This window comes from Pseudophryne corroboree, chromosome 4 (assembly GCF_028390025.1).
Source record: "Pseudophryne corroboree isolate aPseCor3 chromosome 4, aPseCor3.hap2, whole genome shotgun sequence".
Lineage (NCBI taxonomy): Eukaryota > Metazoa > Chordata > Amphibia > Anura > Myobatrachidae > Pseudophryne > Pseudophryne corroboree.
Window position 1 is genome coordinate 354,244,135 of NC_086447.1, and position 21,169 is coordinate 354,265,303.

Sequence of the window (21,169 nt, forward strand, 5' to 3'; positions counted from 1 at the left end):
AAAAGCAGAGACCGAGGAACAGAGGCTGTCATAAGAAACTTTAGCAGGAACCAATAGTGAATTATTTGAGGAGATGAGCTGTAGACCAAAGTGAACCCCCTCACTATTCACTTGGTCAGGAAGTTTCCCGACTTGTTTGGGCAACTACGGGCAAAATGTCCCTTACCTCCGCAGTACAAACACAGACCAGAATTTTGCCTCCTGGTTCTTTCTTCCGGAGACAATTTGGAGAGACCAATCTGCATAGGCTCCTCCATGTCTACCGGAACGGAAGAAACACAGGGAAAAGAAACTACAGATGCCCCTTTCTCAGTCCTCCGCTCTCTGAGCCTACGATCTATTTTAATAGAGAGCTCCATGAGTTTATCAAGGTTCTCAGGAGCGGGATACTGAAGGAGGCTGTCTTTTATAGATTCAGATAAGCCGAGGCGAAACTGACTGCGCAGGGCAGGATCATTCCAGCCACAGTCGTTCGACCAACGGCGAAACTCTGTACAATAATTCTCTGCAGGATTCCTACCCTGTCTTAGAGCACGCAACTGACTTTCTGCGGATGCCTCTCTATCAGGGTCGTCATACAATAGCCCTAAAGATTCCAAAAAGGCGTCTACAGACGATAATGCCGGATCGTCTGTCTTTAAACCAAAAGCCCAGGTCTGAGGATCCCCCTGAAGCAGAGAAATTATAATTCCAACCCGCTGAGCCTCCGTACCTGAGGAAACTGGTCTTAAACGAAAATACAGTTTACAAGACTCTTTAAAATTAAAAAACTGTTTTCTATCCCCAGAAAAACGGTCAGGCAGATGCATTTTTGGTTCAGGGATGACCCTCGGGGAAGTCCGTAACAGATCTTCCTGTGAGCTTACCCGGAGGGACAGATCCTGAACCATCTGGGTAAGTTCCTGAATCTGACTAACCAAAAACTGGCCAGGATTTGGCCCAACACCGGTGGGATTCATGAGGCCGACAAAATTCTCCCAACTGGATAAGTGAAAAAATTAACTCCTGTTGAAAATTTTTTCTTTTGTCTGGCCGGTGATAATGTTACGATTCCTGTACTCCAGACTGGAGAAGATCTTATGGCAGAGATCTGAGTACAGGAATGAAATACAGGTTGTGGGAGCTGGAGAGCCTAGTAACCCCTGGCGCCCTAACTCCGTTGTCTCGCCCGTGTTATCAGAAATCCCCTGCGAGACTATGGTTGCTTGAGCCCATGGCAGCCGCGTTCAAAGGGCGGATTATGTCTGCCCAACCCCGATGCCCCCGCAGGTCTTAATGGGAGACAAGGGGAAGTCCGAGACAGGGTGATAACAAGGGGCCCTCTGACTAAGCAACCAAGCCAGGGGTTACAAGCTAACTAAACTAAATCAAAAGGTATGTGCGGACTAGCCGCCAGGGAAAAGGACAACCAAAGATCCACGGATCCGACACTCCTATCCGGCACCGCTGGACACCAGAGTGGATCTTGTGGAAGCGGAATCCTCCGCAAAGCTCCAGAACTCAAAATAAACACAATAATAAATAGTAGCGGACAAGCCGCAACACACGGCTGCGCCGCGACTCACGAACGCCACCAGATGTTAAAGGTGCTCGATCAGACTCCAGGAACAGATGGTAACTTCCGAGTACAGGATCACTGAGAACAGGAACAAACGAACAGACCGGGACTGGGAACTCTCTCTGCAGCAGAATCAGGCAAACAGGAAGCTATCACCGGCGTCTGTGAGGAGTCCTGGGAGTGCTTTTAACAGAGAGTCTTCCAATCAGCTGTTTGGAGGCTGATTGGATTAAATGCCATGCAGCTGACAAGCTGCATGGCCAGGGAAACAGATGAGTGATAATTACAACATGCCGTGCAGCTGCATGCTACACAGCCAGGAAACCAGTGATGATATAAACTTAGACCCAGCAACGGGGAACACGATCCGACAGTGGCGTCCCCGTTGCTAGGCGCCGGCCGCACTGACGAGCGGACCCTCGGCGCCTAACAATAAGGTGCTCTACTGTGTGGCGTAACATATAGAAAGGGCACTACTATGTGGTATAATATGACTAAAGCGCAATATGGTGTGGTGTAATGTGAATAAGGGGCACTACTGTGAGGAGTAACGTTAATAAGGTAAAGTGGTACTACTGTGTGATATAACATGAACAAGGGACACTATCGCATGATAAAATGTGAATAAAGTTGCACTACTGTGTTGCGTAATTTGAATTGGTGGTAGTATTGTGTGGCCATGCCCCTTCCAAAAAGAACACACCGCTTTTTGGGCTGTGCACCGAATGTGCCCACTGTTCCTATTTAAAATATAGGTGGTAGGAACACCAAAATGAGGACTGCTATGGGTGAGGGGTGATGGTGCTGGGAAAGGGGTGCAGGGTCAGAGGTGGAACTAGTGGTGTTGCTAGGGGGCACCAGCTAAAATCTTGACTAGAGCATCATACTGGTTAGGGTCGGCTCTGGCCGGATGTAATGAAGTCTGAGTTGGCCAGAGGAGCGTTTTCCCGGCCAAACTTGGCCTTTTTTTTTAAAAAGCGCCAATCATGTATTAGGCAACACTATAGCTTGTAAATGATTGGTGCTTTACAAAAAAATCCATGTTCAGCTGGGAACACGCACCTCCGGCCAACTCAGACTTCATTACATCTGGCCGTATATATCAAAGTGACATAAAAAGTCAGATTAATTTCATTTACAGAAAACATATTTTATTGTTATTATTATCCTTTATTTATATGACACCACAAGGGATCCGCATCACCCAATTACAGAGTACATAAACAAAAGAATCAAAGCATGATAACAGTGACTTACAGTTGAAGACAATATAGAACAAGTTCAGGTTAAACTAAGAGATGATTGTGGCTACATCGCAGGCGGGGGCGAACGGCATGCCTAGGCACGCCTATGCCTCGGTCTGCTGCTGAGTGTACATGGATGCTCCCATTCACTTTGAGTGGGACGCGTGCTCATCTACGATGCATGCGCCACCCCGTTCGCTCCCGGCGGTCTGCCTCGCAGGGCACGACTAGGCACAGACAGAGCCACGTTTAGCATGGCTCCATCTTTACAGCAGTAGACGACACTGACATAAGTATCAGGGTGGCAGCAAACCAGGTTCGGTACCGTTGACAAAGATTGTTGCTTTATGTAAGTATTTATTTGCAATAAGGGTGCCACTGCAAATGTCAGAGGTGCCCTTCTACTTTCACTCACAAAAATTGCACATTTACTATGCTCCTCCTAAAAGCTTACAGTCGCTCAACAGAGGTGGTACCTGTAGCTAACACCATCTTTGCATGGCATTAGCTATTGTTGCCACTGCAGCCAAAGTTTACAATGTTGCATTTTAAGTCCCTTTGCATTTTAAGTTTCCTCTTTGTCCAGATTAAGTAAGAAACTCTTTAGTTGCTATTAATTAAACCTGTAAATACAGATTAGATAAGATCTGAAGATTTATTTCATAAGAATAGTTCTGTTATTCCCAGCTTGCTTTTTCATTAGGAGTTAGGGCGTGCGCCGTATATATTATGTATGACATATAAGCACCGCAGCTGCGATTAGGTCATCATGTACACGATGACTTCATTTTTTTTAGTCCGAGAGGACAGTGGCAGGTGGGGAGATTGACTGGTGCTGTGCACCTGTCAAACCCTTACAAAGGGCCCTAAGGCGAGCTCAGGGAGGACAGAATGCTCCCGTGGAGCAGAATTAGTAATGGAATCATTTGATAATGATTATCTATGTGTGCAGCCCAGTTATCTGCTGCAAATAACATTTTAATTGGAAATCTTTATTTTGACTTTATTATCTAATTCAACCCCAATATGTTGATTCTTTTTTTTCCCACTTCTTTGTTCTAAAAAAACAAAGTTAACAATAGTTTTCCCAACTTTATTGTGTTGCAACAATTTTACAACATATACAACATACAGTATTTTACAACATATACAACATACAGTATATAGTGCAAATAATGTACTATACTCATACAGTATGTAACAAAAACCACTAATGAGACAACACACAGGACTTGCTGTCAGCAGGGATAACAGAATACATAAAACACTAACATTATATGGGAACATCTTCACTACATGGAGAGGTATAAACATTACACAGCCCAAGTTCTGCTTTTTGCTAATTACCCACTTTGTTTCTCCTATTCAGTTCAGTTCCTCCTTCTCTCTAAAGTATTTTATTTTCTCTGTGCAGTATTTCTTCTTACCATCTCTCACAATATAGGGACATATACTCATATTTGCCTTGGGCCAGGGGCGTAGCCAGAACTTTGTGGGCCCCATAGTAACATTTTGAAGGGGCCCCCATCCCAATGCTTCTAGGGGCCCCCGTCCCAGTTGTTAATTTTATGCCCTATAATAGTGCCCTAGTTCATTTTCTGAACCATAGTAGTGCCTTATTTAATGTTATGCCCCATAGTAGTGCCCTAGTTTCTTTTATGAATCTCAGTAGTGCTTAAGTTCCCCCTATGTTACATTTCAGAGCTGCCAGTACACATTATGCCGCACAGTATCCCCAATTCACATTATGATATATAGTACTCCCCGTTCATATTGTGCCTCATTATAGTGCCCCAGTTCATATTATATAACAATAAAATGCCCTCCAGTTCATTTTATACCATACTACAATGAGCAGGTCCAGGGGCATATCTAGATATATTGCAGGCCCCAAGGAAAACGTTTGAAAGGCCCTCTACGTAGCACCCAATGGCGAAAAATGTATATAACACATGTAACTTTTACAGGGAAGGCGGGCCCCTCTCAGCTCTGGGTCCCATAGCAGCTGCACTTCCTGCACCTATTGTAACTACGCCCTTGGCTTGGGCTACAATATTTAATTATAATATAATTTATTAATATTATTATATAATATACAGTATATTTAATATAAATAATACCAGTGCCTTTGTTCTATGAGAAAAGGTGCCAGTACACAGAAAAGAAGGACTATGGATACAGTAAGTGTTCAGACATCTTTTTTTATCATTGTATTAATTATTATTAATGAGTTCACTGATTTAGTCCTCTTTGTGGAACTAGTTATAAGAATTACAGATTAGACAAAAAAGGTGCCTGCGCTGCAAATCGCTAACTGATGACAATTATTATAAACTCCCAGGAGATCTGCTTTTCCATTACTAGAGATTCCCATTAAGTTGTTTATCAATCGCTTACATAAATGAGTCTGTGTACAATATTTACTATTTTATACAGACTATGAAGAAGTTCAGTCTCAGTCCCTGGTTCCTGGAGATGTGATTGTTATTGGTGGAACAAAGCTTTTTTTACCATGTGATGCTATTTTACTTAGCGGAGGATGCACTGTGAATGAAGCAATGTTAACAGGTAATTTAATTTCCTAACTTTATATACAAATATCAGATTATTATTATTATTATTATTATTATTATTATTATTATTATTATTGACTAGCTGATGTGCCTGGTTTCAGTAGTGCATGCCGGCGGGGGTTGTAAGTACCCAGAAACCCCTCCATGATAGACGGAAGAGAGAGTAGGCACAATATTACTAAGCCACACCAATATGACTTGTTCCCATTACAGTTGTGTCATTTTGGCACCACCTCCTCCCTAAAGACCTGCAAATTGCTGCATTTTTCCACGAAGGGGTGGGGCTTAGTAATATTGTGCCAGCTCTCCAGGGTTGGACTGGCCCACAGGGGAACAGGGGAATCCACCGGTGGGACCCACTGCCTGGGGCCTCACCTGCTCCTTTAGGGATCAGGTCCCGGACTGTGCAATTAAATGATACATATGTTACCTTATACTGCACATAACTATGGTGTATTTTCTACAGTGCATTGCTGTTTTTAATCTGGTACGTTATCATGCATGCACTAGCGGTATTTACTATATATAGTTATCAAAGGGCCCAGACCATTCACTCTCTTAGGCAAACTTAGGCAAATGCTTAGGCAAACCAATGTGGTGACTGACCACACCCCCTCTGGAGACTGACCACACCCCTAAACATGGGCCCCTACCACTGCATTTCCCCGGTGGGCCCTTTATGCCCCGGTTCAACACTGCCGTTCTCTCATCCCCATCTACAACACGCAGCTGCTGTAGGTAAGAGATATCACAGAAAAAAGTGAGAGTTCACCAACTGTCATGTTTTCCAGAGCACAATGGTGATGATTTGTAAATAGCTGGTGGACATTTTGCCACATAGCTCATAACACAATGAAGAAACCAATTACAATATTTTTCTGCATCTCTATGGACCAAGACCTTTTATTTGGTATATGATGCTCAGACAACAGTATCATAGAAATATGTCACTCATACAAGTCATCCTTCTGCTATTTATATATAGAGAGCAGGTTGTTGTCTTTTTTCTGAGTGTATATTAATTATTATTATTATTATTATTATTATTATTATTATTATTTTTTTATATATTCAGGTTTTCCCTTGTAAAGTTTCCTTGATCAATAAAGTCTTACTTTATACAAGGTCCCTCACATGATGGTAACACTGAACTTTGACCCGCAGTTTCAGTGTCATTACTGTTAAGCCTAATACCCATTTCCTAGCATTATAATGCTATAACCACAAATGTGAATGGCTCTGACATAAGAACCAATTGTTTCCAATCAGGGCCGGCAACAGAAATCTTGGCGCCCCATACAATGATATCTCTGGGGGCCCCCTACACCCCCAACTCCCCCCATTGATATGTACTACATATATAAATATATGTTTGTGTTGGAAATTAATTAACTTTTAATTAATTTGTGGATGGCCCGAAGTGCATTCAGCCAGACCTGGACCTAACCAATTTGATGCCCTAGGCAAGATTTTGTCTGGTGCCCGCTAGCACCGCCACTAGTTTCACCTCTGACACAGCACCCCTCTCCAAGCACAGCACCCATCACCCAGCACGCTTTATCCTACACACAGCTCCCCCCAGCACACTTTATCCTACACACAGCTCCCCCCCAGCACACTTTATCCTACACACAGCTCTCCCCCCCAGCACAATTTATCCTACACACAGCTCTCCCCCCAGCACACTTTATCCTACACACATCTCTCACCCCCTCAGCACACTTTATCCTACACACATCTCTCCCCCTAGCACACTTTATCCTACACACAGCTCTCCCCCCAGCACACTTTATCCTACACACAGCTCTCCCCCCAGCACAATTTATCCTACACACAGCTCTCCCCCCAGCACACTTTATCCTACACACATCTCTCACCCCCCCAGCACACTTTATCCTACACACATCTCTCCCCCCAGCACACTTTATCCTACACACAGCTCTTCCCCCCCAGCACACCTTATCCTACACACAGCTCCCCCCCAGCACACTTTATCCTACACACAGCTCTCCCCAGCACACTTTATCCTACACACAGCTCTCCCCCCCAGCACACCTTATCCTACACACAGCTCTCCCCCCAGCACACTTTATCCTACACACAGCTCTCCCCCCCAGCACAATTTATCCTACACACAGCTCTCCCCCCCAGCACACTTTATCCTACACACATCTCTCACCCCCCCAGCATACTTTATCCTACACACATCTCTCCCCCCAGCACACTTTATCCTACACACAGCTCTCCCCCCCAGCACACCTTATCCTACACACCGCTCCCCCCAGCACACTTTATCCTACACACAGCTCTCCCCCCAGCACACTTTATCCTACACACAGCTCTCCCCCAGCACACCTTATCCTACACACAGCTCCCCCCCAGCACACTTTATCCTACACACAGCTCTCCCCCCAGCACACTTTATCCTACACACAGCTCTCCCCCCCAGCACACCTTATCCTACACACAGCTCCCCCCAGCACACTTTATCCTACACACAGTTCTCCCCCCAGCACACTTTATCCTACACACAGCTCTCCCCCCCAGCACACTTTATCCTACACACAGCTCTCACCCCAGGACATTTTATCGCTGGCACTGTGCACAACTTCCCTCGCCCCGCCCTGCCCCCCACCACCACCACATGCAGCTCTTAGCTACCTTTTTCTTTTGTTCCCCCATTGATAGTCACTGTCGTCGTGGGTGTCCTCAGGGCTCTCTTTAAGTGGCAGGAGAGACGGACGTGAGGTGATGGCATCACATCGTCTCATTCCCGCCGCCGCGGTCAGCACCAGCAGCAGGGGGACTTGCGGAGGCGGGCCAAATGAGTTTGTGCAGCGTTGCTCGCCCGCCCCCTTTTTAATGTAGAAGACAGCAGGAGGGGACAACAGCGCTGTGCAGAGTATAGTGGACGGGCAAAGTGGGCTGGAGGTGCGGAGGGGGAGAAAGCATAAGGAGAGGTGCTGAACCAGCTGGAACATCTCCTGTCCTGTTACGTCCCGCAGCCAGCCACAGCATACTGTAATGAGTCAATTTGACTTATTATCAGTACTGCTGACATTGCCGCTTCATCGCACCGCACCTCCGCCACGTATCTCCACTGGATCCAGCAGGGTCCGGCAGATGTGTTGCTGCCCTGCCCGTTGCATGGATCACACAGCATTCTTGCGCGCTGCCTAAACATTTTGTGTGCCCCTGATGCTCGGGGCCCCCCTGATCCTCGGGGCCCCATACGGGTGTCCCCTTTGACCCCCCCTGTCGCCGGGCCTGTTTCCAATAATGACATACCCTGTCACAATTTTTACTTGTGCTTGTTCATGTTTTACTCACATTACTTTGTTGTTTTCTGAATGCTTCTTGCCCCATTCAATCAATTGACTAACGTTAAATCATTTCTTCCAACTGTCCCGATTTTCACGGGACAGTCACGTTTTATAGGGACTGTCCTGCTGTCCCACCGCAGCCACAGTGTCCCGCGGTTGGGTGGGCAGTTGGGAGGCTCTATCACTTGCTGCTTTGCTTAGCAGAGCAGTAGTCAATAGACGCTGTGCGCATGCGCACAGTGTCTGTTCACGGGGAGACAGAGGGAGAGAGGGCATGCCAGCGTGGCTCACGATAGCGTCACCCCCTTTTCTTGAGGCCATGCCCCCTTTTCCCATGCCAAAGTTCCTCTTCCTCCAAGCGTAATGTTAGCAGGTATGTTAAATGTAGTAAGGTCTCTATTCTGTGACCTCCAGTGACCTTCCCAACAGAAGTAGGAAGACTAGCTTTTAAACCATTTATCAAATTACCCTGTGTGGAAGATCTAAATGATCCATGTGCTATGCCTTGGAGAAAAATAAAGTGGAAGGAGATAAAGTATCAGGCAGTAAGCTCATAAATGCCATGTTACAGGCTGTGTATAAACAATGACAGTTAAGCTGGGTACATAATAGATGATATGTCGCCTGATCCTCCGGATCAGAGCGACATATCGGGTACATTGTCAAGTGTTTACCCATGATATGCACGCTCCCGCAGGCCGCCGGTCACTAGCGACATCCCCCATTGGCCCTGCCACATGGCCATTGGGGGATGTCATTTGTGGTTACATGCAGCATGTTACGTGGCTTTCACCCACTGGTATATTTATAATGGGTGCAGTGTGTGCGGTGTATATCGTCCCACACTGGACACCCTGCACCCATTAATTTAAATACTTATCCTCCAGAGTCCTGCGGCGCAGCAGCACTGCCAAAATCACTGGGAAAATGGTGCGGCGCCATGTTCCCGGTGATTTGCGCACAGGGCCAGTGCTAGGGTGTTCGGCGCCCTCCTGCAAAATATAAATTTGCGCCCTTCCCATACTTTACATGGAGGGCCTGGGGGTTACCATGGTTGTGTCTATGTTCTCTTCGTGCTAAGGACCTGGACATGACAAAACGAGAGGGCAGGAGAGAACTTCCGCCCTTACAGCTCCTAAATCTCTGCTTCGTTCTCCGTTCGTTTGGGGGTTTGTTTTTTTTCCTATGCAGTATTGGACCCTTGCCACGCATCGGGCTCGGTGTCTCGCTCCGCTTCGCTCGCCACACTTTACTATTCCAAATAGATTGTGACATGGACCCAGGGGATTATGGGAAAGGTCCTTAGCACAAAGAGAAACTAGACGCTACCGGGTTACCATGGCCTATTGGGCCCCTGAGCTGCAGGAGATCCGTGCAAGTCTATGGATGTGAACTCTCTGCCCACACACACTCTGTGCAGCGCTAGTTACGGCCCTGCACACAGACAATGCCGTATTATAGTAGTCTCCTTTATTCAAACTACGCCGCACAGTCGCGCCAGGTAGAGCCCCTTTTACACATTACGGCCGACAGATTTCCCTTTTTACACATTACGACAGACAGCGTCCCCCTTTTTACACATTACGGCAGACAGTCCCCCTTTTTACACATTACTGTAGACAGCATCCCCCTTATTACATATTACGGCAGACAGCGTCCCCCTTTTTACACATTACGGCAGCCAGCATACCCTTTTTATACATTACGGCAGCCAGCATCCCCCTTTTTACACCTTACGGCAGCCAGCGTCCTCCTTTTTACACATTATGGCAGACAGCGTCCCACTTTTTACACATTACGGCAGACAGCGACCCCTTTTTAAATACACACATACACACACACTCACACACACACTTTCTCTCTCACACTTTTTACATCCCCTAACCACAATCTTGCTGGCCAGATCTTCCACAGTCTGCTAGCCTGGTCCGTGTAGCTCCGCCCCCTTGGTCCTTGTAGCTCCGCCTCCTTTCATCAGAACGAACACTGACACTCCTCTCGCTGTCACAGGGGAGAGAGGAGAAGGAGTCATGCTGCCGGCGCTGCTGCGGGAGCCTGTCAGTGTGACAGGGCAGGCGCAGCAGCCAGCAGCAGGGGGGACAGGATGGCACTTCAGCAGGGATGCTGAGCAGTGAAGGCGCCTCTCCTGCCTGGCGCCTACCTGCACTGCATCCCTTTGCTGAGCGGGTAGCGCAGGGCCTGTTTGCGCATGCATAGTAGGAAAATCACTGGGAAAATGTCCTCCATGCAATTTTCACAGTGATTTGCACATGCGCTCTAGGCTCTGGGACAGCACTAAGGTCCCCAAGGGACCCTAGTGCCCAGAGTTGTACAGCGCTGCCGGCTAGAGAGCTGAGGGACCTGACGGAGCCTGCACACGGCCCCCTCCTCTCTAGAAACGCCCCTGCTTTCCCCCCTGTTGGACCCGGCATTGGCAATTGTGTATGAACTTGTCACATGCCTTTTTCCTGTCGGCGGTGATGTTGGCACTGGCGTTTCTATAATGGGTGCAGTGCGTGTGGTGCACACTGGCCCCTGAGTCCAGAGGGGGCCACCACCACACACGCTGCACCCATTTTCTAAATACTCACCCCTCCCACGGCGACGTCCATGGCGGAATTAAAACTCTGTGAAATTGGCCCAGCAGCCATTTTCAGAGTTCTGCGCGTGCGCAGTAGAGAAATCTTAGGGAAAATGGCCGCCGCGCCATTTTCCCAGAGATCTGCGAATGCGCAGTAGAGTCTGAGCGCTCTAGTGCTCAGACTCTCAGCGCTGCCAGCAGAGAGGAGGGGGCCCGAACGAAGGAGGCTGCACCCGGGCTTCCTCCTCTCTTAAAGCGCCCCTGGAAGTTGGGCTGGGCACACATTTGTAAATTGTGTACTCAGCTTTAGAAGTTGGATGGTTTGTACTTTGGGGGTCATTCCGAGTGGATCGCTCGCTAGCTATTGTTTGCAGTGCTGCGATCAGATAGTCGCTGCCTGTGGGGGAGTGTATTTTCACTTTGCAAGTGTGCAAATGCTTGTGCTGCTGAGCGGTACAAAAACAGTTTGTGCAGTATCTGGGTAGCTCAGAACTTACTCAGCCACAGCCACTGCGATCACTGCAGCCTGTCCGGTCCCGGAACTGACGTCAGACACCCTCCATGCAAACGCTTGGACATGCCTGCATTTTTCCAATCACTCCCTGAAAACGGTCAGTTGACACCCACTAACGCCTTCTGCCTCTCAATCTTCTTGCGATCGGCTGTGCGAATGGATTCTTCGTTAAATCCATCGCCCAGCACCGATCCGCTTTGTACCCATACAATGCGCCTGTGCATTGCGGTGCATATGCATGCGCAGTTTTGCCAAGTTTTGACCTGATCGCAGCGCTGCAAAAAAATAGCTAGCGTGCGATCAGGTCGGAATGACCACCTTTATTTCCATCTACTTTATCTCTCTCTAAGACAAATTATAGAGATCCCTACATTACTGTAGTTAATATAGTAATTCAGCTACCTTTTTTCTATTTAATCTCACACCCATGAGAATGGACAACTTGTCTTCCAGTAGTATTTTAGCTATCAGATATTTCCACTATGCATTGCAAAATCTTTGTTCCAGCTGGAATGAGGAAATAGTCTGCATTCCTACAAAATACCTAAATCATGTGAAAAGGAGTACATTATTATTTATACACCTGTAGGAGTTGAAAGCAAATAAGCAGCATACATTGAAATCAGACTGTTGATAAATAAAAAGCATACTATAAACAGTCAAGACCTTTCACCCTACCTATATTATTCCTACAAAAATAGGATAGCATTATGGATGCTCCAAATCTCCTGCCCAAAATATCTCCAGACTGCCTAGTAATACTCAACGAAGAAGTTATGCAAACCATCAAATCATTGACACTACCCCCAGCATCAGGCCCTGATGACCTCACTCCAATACTGTAAGAAATATATAGATGTTCTTGCGTTAAAGCTAAACAGAACATTTCAGCAACACTCAGGGGGATTAGCCTTTGACTCAGCTATGACAAGGGCCAATATAGTGGTACTATCTAAACTGGAAGTATGTAGCAATTGTAGGCACATTCAATACTATACTGTATGTGGATTTAAAAATCTTTACGAAATTTGTATCCACCCACCTTCAACCTGTTTCCTGCCTTAAATAAATATACACCTGGCGCCATCGCTAATCAAGTCCCATTGAGGCTTCAACTAAGAAATAGAACTGGAATCCACTTTAAGAATTCAATGAGCACTTTTGATGTAACAACACAGCTTTTTCCAAAATGTTAGTACTTCCACAGAGGTTAGTATTAGACACTCACAGTTCATGCAATAAGCACATGCATAGAATCCAGCAGAAAAGAACAAAAGCCAGCAGATAGTGTAGAAAGCACCATGCGATGCAATCATTAATGATACCTCTCCCAGTAATGATTTCAGCAAGCAGCTTTTCTCCTGGGCTGGTCTGCTGGCGGGTAAAACTGCTGGTTCCTTCCCCTGTGCAATAGGGTCTGCTGATAGTTGCTGTAGCCAGCCGGCTACAGAGTTTTTGACACAAGCAAATAAGTGCTGCAGTGTCTGCAATAGTGTCCTCTCCTCTCCCAAATGCATTTATCCGCCTACAAATGGGTGTCGGCAGCTTCCTCAGTGGTTGAAGGCTTGTGTCAAAAACTCCGGAGCCGTCCAGCTACAGCAACTATCAGCAGACCCTATTGCACAAGGGAAGGAACCAGCAGTTTTACCCGCCAGCAGACCAGCCCAGGAGAAAAGCTGCTTGCTGAAATTACTGGGAGAGGTATCATTAATGATTGCATCGCATGGTGCTGTCTACACTATCTGCTAGCTTTTGTTCTTTTCTGCTGGATTCTATGCATGTGCTTATTGCATGAACTGTGAGTGTCTAATACTAACCTCTGTGGAAGTACTAACACTTTGGAAAAAGCTGTGTTGTTACATCAAAAGTGCTCATTGAATTCTTAAAGTGGATTCCAGTTCTATTTCTTAGTTGAAGCCTCAATGGGACTGTTAATTATCTACCATCCTAAATAGGACTTTTAGCCCTGAATATTTATGCATAGATTTGTGATTATATATTGCTGCAGCGGGGGTACATAATATCATTGTTCTTTTTTTTATTTTTTATTGTATGTATATTAGAGGGTACTGGCTGGTATTCGTGTATTGTAAATTATTTTATTGTGATATTATATAAACACATATTTAAGTCAGAAACGCAGTACAGGTTGAGTATCCCATATCCAAATATTCCGAAATACGGAATATTCTGAAATACGGACTTTTTTGAGTGAGAGTGAGATAATGAAACCTTCGTTTTCTGATGGCTCAATGTACACAAACTTTGTTTAATACACAAAGTTATTAAAAATATTGTATTAAATGACCCTCAGGCTGTGTGTATAAGGTGTATATGAAACATAAATGAATTGTGTGAATGTACACATACTTTGTTTAATGCACAAAGTTATAAAAAATATTGGCTAAAATCATCTACAGGCTGTGTGTATAAGGTGTATATGAAAAATAAATGTATTATGTGCTTAGACTTGAGTCCCATCACCATGATATCTCATTATGGTATCTAATTATTCCAAAATACGGAAAAATCCGATATCCAAAATACCTCTGGTCCCAAGCATTTTGGATAAGGGATACTCAACCTGTATCACTTTTATGTATGTTTCCTGCCTTGCTGGTCCCTCCAGATCAATTTGGCTTTGTCCCAGACTGCCAGACCTCAAACAACACCAGGTGTGCAATCAATGTAACCAATGGAATACCATACCCTCCAACATGACCCGCCCCACTAGGTACAAAATGCTCTGTTTCTGGACTTCCCTCTTAATTTATTATTGCAATCACCTGTGAAGAAACAGCTTTCTTATCATTTAACTAGTTCAACACAGGTGATGGAAATCATAAATTAAGAGGGAAGTCCAGAAACAGAGCATTTTGTACCTAGTGGGGCGGGTCATGTTGGAGGGTCTGGAATACACAAACATTCTTGTGGCCCTCAATTCTAAAAAAAAAAAAAAAGCATTGGATCAATAACTTGGATTTTTATATATCACGTCTTATCGATAATGGATTTTCTAATAAATTTACTGATGGTGTTTCTAAGTTTTACAAGGCCCGCAGGCCCTCTGCGACCACTTTGGCAAATGGTGTGACCTCAGTGGACTTCAAGATTTCAAACAGGAAATTACTAATATTTGCACTTGTGAGTCATTGCCTATTATTGATCACAGGAACCTTTGGAACTTTAACAGTTAAAACACAGGCATGCAGTGACATCCTTACTCATATTCAGACTGAATGAAGCCCATTGAGTCTGACGTGAACCTAGTGAACTACTTTCTCTAATTTACTAATATCATTTTCCAAATTTAAGGAGAAACCATTCCAGTGACAAAGACTACACTACCTAATATAAACAATTGCATTCCATGGATAACACACAGCGGCGATGATTACAAGAGACATATTCTCTTTTGTGGAACTGAGGTCATCCAGACCAAGGGCAGTGCTCAAGATCTTGTCAAAGCTGTTGTCCTACAAACTGGTGGGTTTTCGTATTCTAATAATGCAATAGTTGCATGAAGGGTGAAACATGATCAGGGAAATCAGAATCAGAATCACTTTATTGCCAAGTATATCAGTGCCCAATACACAATACACAAGGAATTTGTTTCCGGTAGCGACCGCACTCAGACAGTATACATACATAACCAGACCAAAACACACATGGGTAAGAGCAGCATGATAGGTATGTAGATACATGTGCCAGGTTGAATTGCAAATGGAATGAGCTAGGCGCCCATCAAATTTATTAGGGTAGTTGCTTGGGGGGAAAAACTGTTCCTGTGTCTGGCGTTTCTCACCAGTTGCGAGCCGTACTGCCTCCCTGATGGCAGCCTTCTGAACATGTCATGAGCAGGGTGAGAGTGATCACCGATGATCCTTTCCGCCCGCTTAGTAACCCTTGCCCGATATATATCCTCAATCGCTGGGAGATTTGTCCCTATGATTTTTTCTGCTGCCCCCACTATTCACTGTAGTCTGTTCCTGTCATGAGTTGAGGCCAAGCCAAACCACACTATTATCGAGGTGCAGATAACGGATTGGATAATAGCAGAGTAGAAGAGCACCATGAGTTCCTGTGGCAGTTTGAACTTCATAAGTTTGCGTAAGAAGTACAGCCTTTGCTGAGCTTTCCCCACAATGCCGTCGATATTGTCCTTCCACTTCATATCCCTAGCAATCATGGAGCCTAAAAATCTAAAGGATTCAACTACTGCTACTGCACAGGCCTGCAACTGTTAGTGGGGGGAGTGTAGGGGGTGCTTCCTGAAGTCTATGATCATCTCAACCGCCTTTGATCACTTAGTGATGGGGCCAATTAGCGTGGTGTCGTCCGCAAATTTAAGGAGTTTCACCGACATGTCCTTGGAGATGCAGTCATTGATGTAAAGAGAGAAGAGGAAGGGGGAAAGAACACACCCCTGGGGGGCGCCCGTGCTGGTTGACATTACTCTCTGCTCCCGCTTCGTTAGGAAGTTTAACACCCAGGAGTATAGCCTATCAGAGACACCTAGTCTGTGCATTTTCGATTGCAGCAGACCAGGAATGATAGTGCTGAATGCAGAGCTGAAAGTCCACGAACAGTACCCCTGCGTAACCCCCCGGCGAGTCCACATGCTGCAAGATATTGAAACTTTACTAAATCTTGAAAGAAATAAAGCATAGAGAGATGAAGTACCACCCAATCAGCTCCTAACTGCCATGGCTGTGTTTGAAAAATGACTGGCAGGAGCTGATTGGTTGGTAGTTTATCTCTCTTCACTTTATCACTCATCAAGGCTTAGTGCATCTGCCCAAGAGGCATATTTACATATATTGCATATACTACACATATACTACACATGCCACACTGTATTATTAAAGTAAACTACAGTATGTAGTTACAAAACAACACCCTGTGGAAAGGACTTATTATTGCACAGACCAATTAATAACTAGGGTGCCATTACTGCAGTTACAATGACACATTTAACACATACAGTACAGCTTTAGTATCTGAAAGCAAGTGATTCTGATTCGTAACACACCGTGTCATTATTAAGTTAATACATTTACAAAAGGCAATATTTGAATGTTTGTGAAGTGATTATTTTGCAAAATGTGGTAAACTTATTTGTGCATAACCAACTTCAATAATGTAAATATGTAATTACCTTAAAACATTTTTAATTAGGATTTAATACAGCAAAGGGAGACCTAGTGAGAGCCATTCTATATAACAAGCCAGTCAATGTGAAGCTGCACAGAGATGCCATTAGGTTCCTCTTGGGACTCGTGTGGGTTGCTGTTTTTGGAGCTATCTATACAGCGATTGTCTACACAAAGAATGGGGTAAGTGTTCCAGTACATACAAACGAGTCAGGGAAAGTTATACGTGCAATACATACAGTATATACAGTATTCAGCAAATCTAATCTCCCTCTGTGTTCCCTTATCTTTATTAATGGAGTGACATTCATAAATATCTGTAACAACTATAAACTGCAAACACCCACATTTCTATAGTAATACTACAAAGGTCTTGGGTGCTTAGTAGAAAAGTGCATTAGTCAATATTTTGAATAGAGTCAATATTTTCAATATTGGTGCTGGCACATCATGAACAAAATGTATAAACATAGATTTAAAATAAAGATTTTCTTTTCCTGACTTGAACATTAATCGTTTCTTCAGCCTGAGTAAAAGTTTACAATGGTCAGTTATTAACACACATACAAGAAATAAGAAAATCATCCCCCTTCTCTGCATTGGTCTTTCTGCTGTAATGTCCTAGGCAACTACAGTTACTATTGGTGCAAACTATCCAGCTGAAGATGCTGTGACACTAATCTGATGTGATCATTCAAAGCGAGGAGCCTATATTGAATGCTGACTTCCCATGATAGGATGATGCCTCTTGTTTCTCAGCTGACCCCTGTCAGCACATGGAATGTACACTCCGCAGAGAAGATGTGCAACTTTATGCAGACATATAAAAATATTAAAACTAAAAGTGCATACACACTGGGCAAAAAAGAAAAGCGCTTTTCCCCCCTGCCCAGCGATGTCAGCAGGGGTGAGCGGCTTTCCATAGCAGGACGCTATGGTAAGCCGCTAACCCCGCCGTTCATCTACTGGTAATACCAGTAGATGAACGGCGGCCGCCAGCAATGAAGCGGGAACGCGCATCAGCGCTCACCGCTCATCGCCTGTACATACACACTGGGCAGCTTTGAGCTGAAAGCAGCTCAAAACATCAAAAGTGACCTGCTCTCAGCTCAAAATCGCCCAGTGTGTATGGGCCTTAACTATTGTATATGTAACACATTAGTTTGTAAATTATCTGTCCAGATACCTGCATAGGGAATGGGTTCACTGCAACATACTTATCTGCATATGTTTATGTTCTTGTTCTGACGTGTCACAAGAAATGTGTCACATCTTGCCTGTTTCTGTCATGTGACTGTATAAAAGGGCAATGACCAACCCATTCCAAGCTCACTACATTTATACAGTACCTGCTCCCACCATGCACACTCATGCAGTATGACACTAAAAATCACATTATTCTGCTTCTCATATCAATGCTTCAGTTTGCAACACTCATTAGTGTACACATCTACATTGATAAAAAAAAAAATCCTAAGAACAAAAATAATAATAATAATAATGATCGCTGCTCTGCGTTTTAGCACAGCGGCCGATCAGGTACTAACTGCGCATGCGTATGCACCGCAATGCCCATGCGCGTCAGACAACAACAACGGCATCGCCGGTCAGCGATGGGATTGTGCAAAAATTCCATTTGCACGGTCGTTTGCAAGGTGATTGACAGGAGGTAGCCATTTGTGGGTGGCAACTGACCGTTTACTGGGAGTGTTTGGAAAAATGCAGGCGTGCTAAAGCGTTTTCAGGGAGGGTATCTGATGTCAGCTCTTGCCCTGATCAGCCTGATGTGATTGCACTGTAGTAGAAAGTCCTGGGCTGCACAGAGACTGCATAAAGTAGATTTTAGCAGCTCGGCGTACACATAGCATCGCACACTTGCACAATGAATATACACCCCCCCTGGAGGCGGCGACTATCTGAACGCAGGATAGCAAAATTAGCAGCCCAGCAATCAGGTCTGAATCACCCACATAATTGCTACAGGTAGCAACGTGACAAAACTTCCGGCATAAATATTTGTATCAGGTTTTTGTTTTACTAATCTACCTAACAGCTCTACATAACGAGTAGCTACTTAAGTGAGGATCATATATTTAAGATATCCTCTAGTCTAAAGCATTGCTTACTATCTGTACTAACATCTGTTAATAATTATTCTGAAGAATTTGCCACTTTTTAACAACTGTTATCAGGACAAATAAAATTAAATTGTATTAAAGCAACTAATGGCAAAATAATTACTAAACTTATAATAAGCAGGTGGTATATTGCGTACTTGTTTTATCATTTTTTAATTTTTTCCTTTAACATGTTTATTGCTATCATGCTTACCAGATTTAACACATTGTATTGTATGTTTTTGGATGCATGTATCACAACTGGTACAGATATATAAGTTCCAGTCGTAGGTCGTGATTTAAATTGTGTTATTATTTATTGTTTGAATAAATGTGCTATTACAGTATTTGACAGTGCTTCAGGTCTACTTTTCTCTTTGCTAATTTTGTGGGGTATCAGAATTCCCCACTTTGGTTTCTGAGGCTGCAGCATTTAAAAGTTCATTGTATCATTTTATCCCTTAGGCCAGTATACATGACATAGTACTGATGTCATTTCTGATGCTAACCATTGCGGTTAATGCAGCTCTTCCTGCTTCTATTACCCTGGGTCTTCTGTACGCTCAGACGAGGCTGAAGAAACTGGGCATTTTCTGCATCAGTCCTCAAAGAATTAATATAGCTGGGCAACTAAATCTTGTATGTTTTGATAAAGTAAGTTTCATCTTGTTCTGCACTGTAACACATTCCATAAACCATTTCCATTAGCTTGTACCTGCCCTGCTGAGACTTTCCCTAAGCACATTACTGTAGTGTGTTTGGCCATGATATTGCCATTTGGTCAGACTTTTATATAACTGGAGTGAGATATTTTTTATTGGGGATTTTTAATTTAGAGCCTAATTCAGTGAGTTGTAGTTTTGCGAGAATTCCCAAAACTACAACTCATTTCTCTAGCATGCGAGGGGCCGCCCAGCAGAGGGCAACTCACGGAGCGATCACTGCTTATAATCTAAGGAATCTGACTCGATTGCTTAGATTTTAAGCAGTGATCTCTCCGTGTGTACCCCTCACAGCGATAGTGATGCGCAGCCCCGTGCATGCAGGATCAATCTAGCAGGTTGCTAATTTCACCCACTGCGTGAAATGAGCGCACCCCGCCCCTCCCCCCCCCCCCCCTGTCTTCCCCCGCATGCTCAGCACACATCTCTCACCAAATCGGGCCTTTAGATCAGAAAATTTTAGCAAACCATCACATTATTCAGAGTACTACAAATATTATTATATGAATTATCTGAACTATAACAAAGTAATGGTGGGCATATTTTAAATATTGCACGATAATATATACAATGTAGCATTAACTTTAATGAAATAAGATATATGTATTTACCTTAGTGAAATAAAATGTATCTATTTATATTTACCTAGACAGGCACTTTGACAGAAGACATCTTAGATTTATATGGCATTCTTCCTTGTGATAACAGCCGGTAAGTTTCAGGTAATTGATCAACAGGGTGGTAGGCTTCTTATGAGTTCTTACATTTTTGAAGGCTGGGAGACATGATGAGTATCAAATAGAGCATGAAAGGACATTTCAAGTACAGGTGGAGGCTCCCATATACCTGAAAAAATGGTATCCAATATCCAAAATGTTTTGTGGGTGAATGACATAGCGACACCTTTGCTTTCTGATGGCTCAATGTACACAAACTTTGTTTACTGCACAAAATTACTAAAAATATTGTATAAAATGACCTTCAGGCTGTGTGTATAAGGTGTATATTAAACATAAACGCATTTCATGTTTAGACTTGGGTCCCATCCCCAAATATCTCATTCTGGTATGCAAATATGCTGCAAATATTGAAACCCCCCCCCCCCCACCACCCTATTTTTTTTTTGGTCCCAAGCATTTTGGATATGGGAAACTCAACCTACTGTATAGTGGGACTTGCACAGAATAAATCCTGGAGCTGGATGTGGAAGAAGGTGAAGTGGAAGAAGGTTGTGAGTGGAGTGGAGTGGAGTGGGCAGGCATTGTAGGTGAATGAGGGCTTTGCAGGTGAACGAAAGCTTTGTAGGTGAACGAGGGCTTTGTAGGTGAATGAGAGCTTTGTAGGTGAATGAGGGCTTTGTAGTTGAACGAGGGCTTTGTAAGTG

General features: G+C 44.3%; 1 protein-coding gene across 1 annotated transcript in view; it reads left to right on the forward strand.

Annotated features, from left to right (window-relative positions):
• Nucleotides 1-21,169, forward strand: part of LOC134910908 (probable cation-transporting ATPase 13A4) — a 177,476-nt gene that overhangs the window by 44,412 nt on the left and 111,895 nt on the right. Inside the window, exons 9-13 of the mRNA XM_063919294.1 lie at nucleotides 5,239-5,370; nucleotides 15,109-15,279; nucleotides 16,972-17,129; nucleotides 19,529-19,717; nucleotides 20,435-20,496. Coding sequence (XP_063775364.1) covers nucleotides 5,239-5,370; nucleotides 15,109-15,279; nucleotides 16,972-17,129; nucleotides 19,529-19,717; nucleotides 20,435-20,496 — 712 coding nt within the window. The remainder of the gene's footprint in view (nucleotides 1-5,238; nucleotides 5,371-15,108; nucleotides 15,280-16,971; nucleotides 17,130-19,528; nucleotides 19,718-20,434; nucleotides 20,497-21,169) is intronic.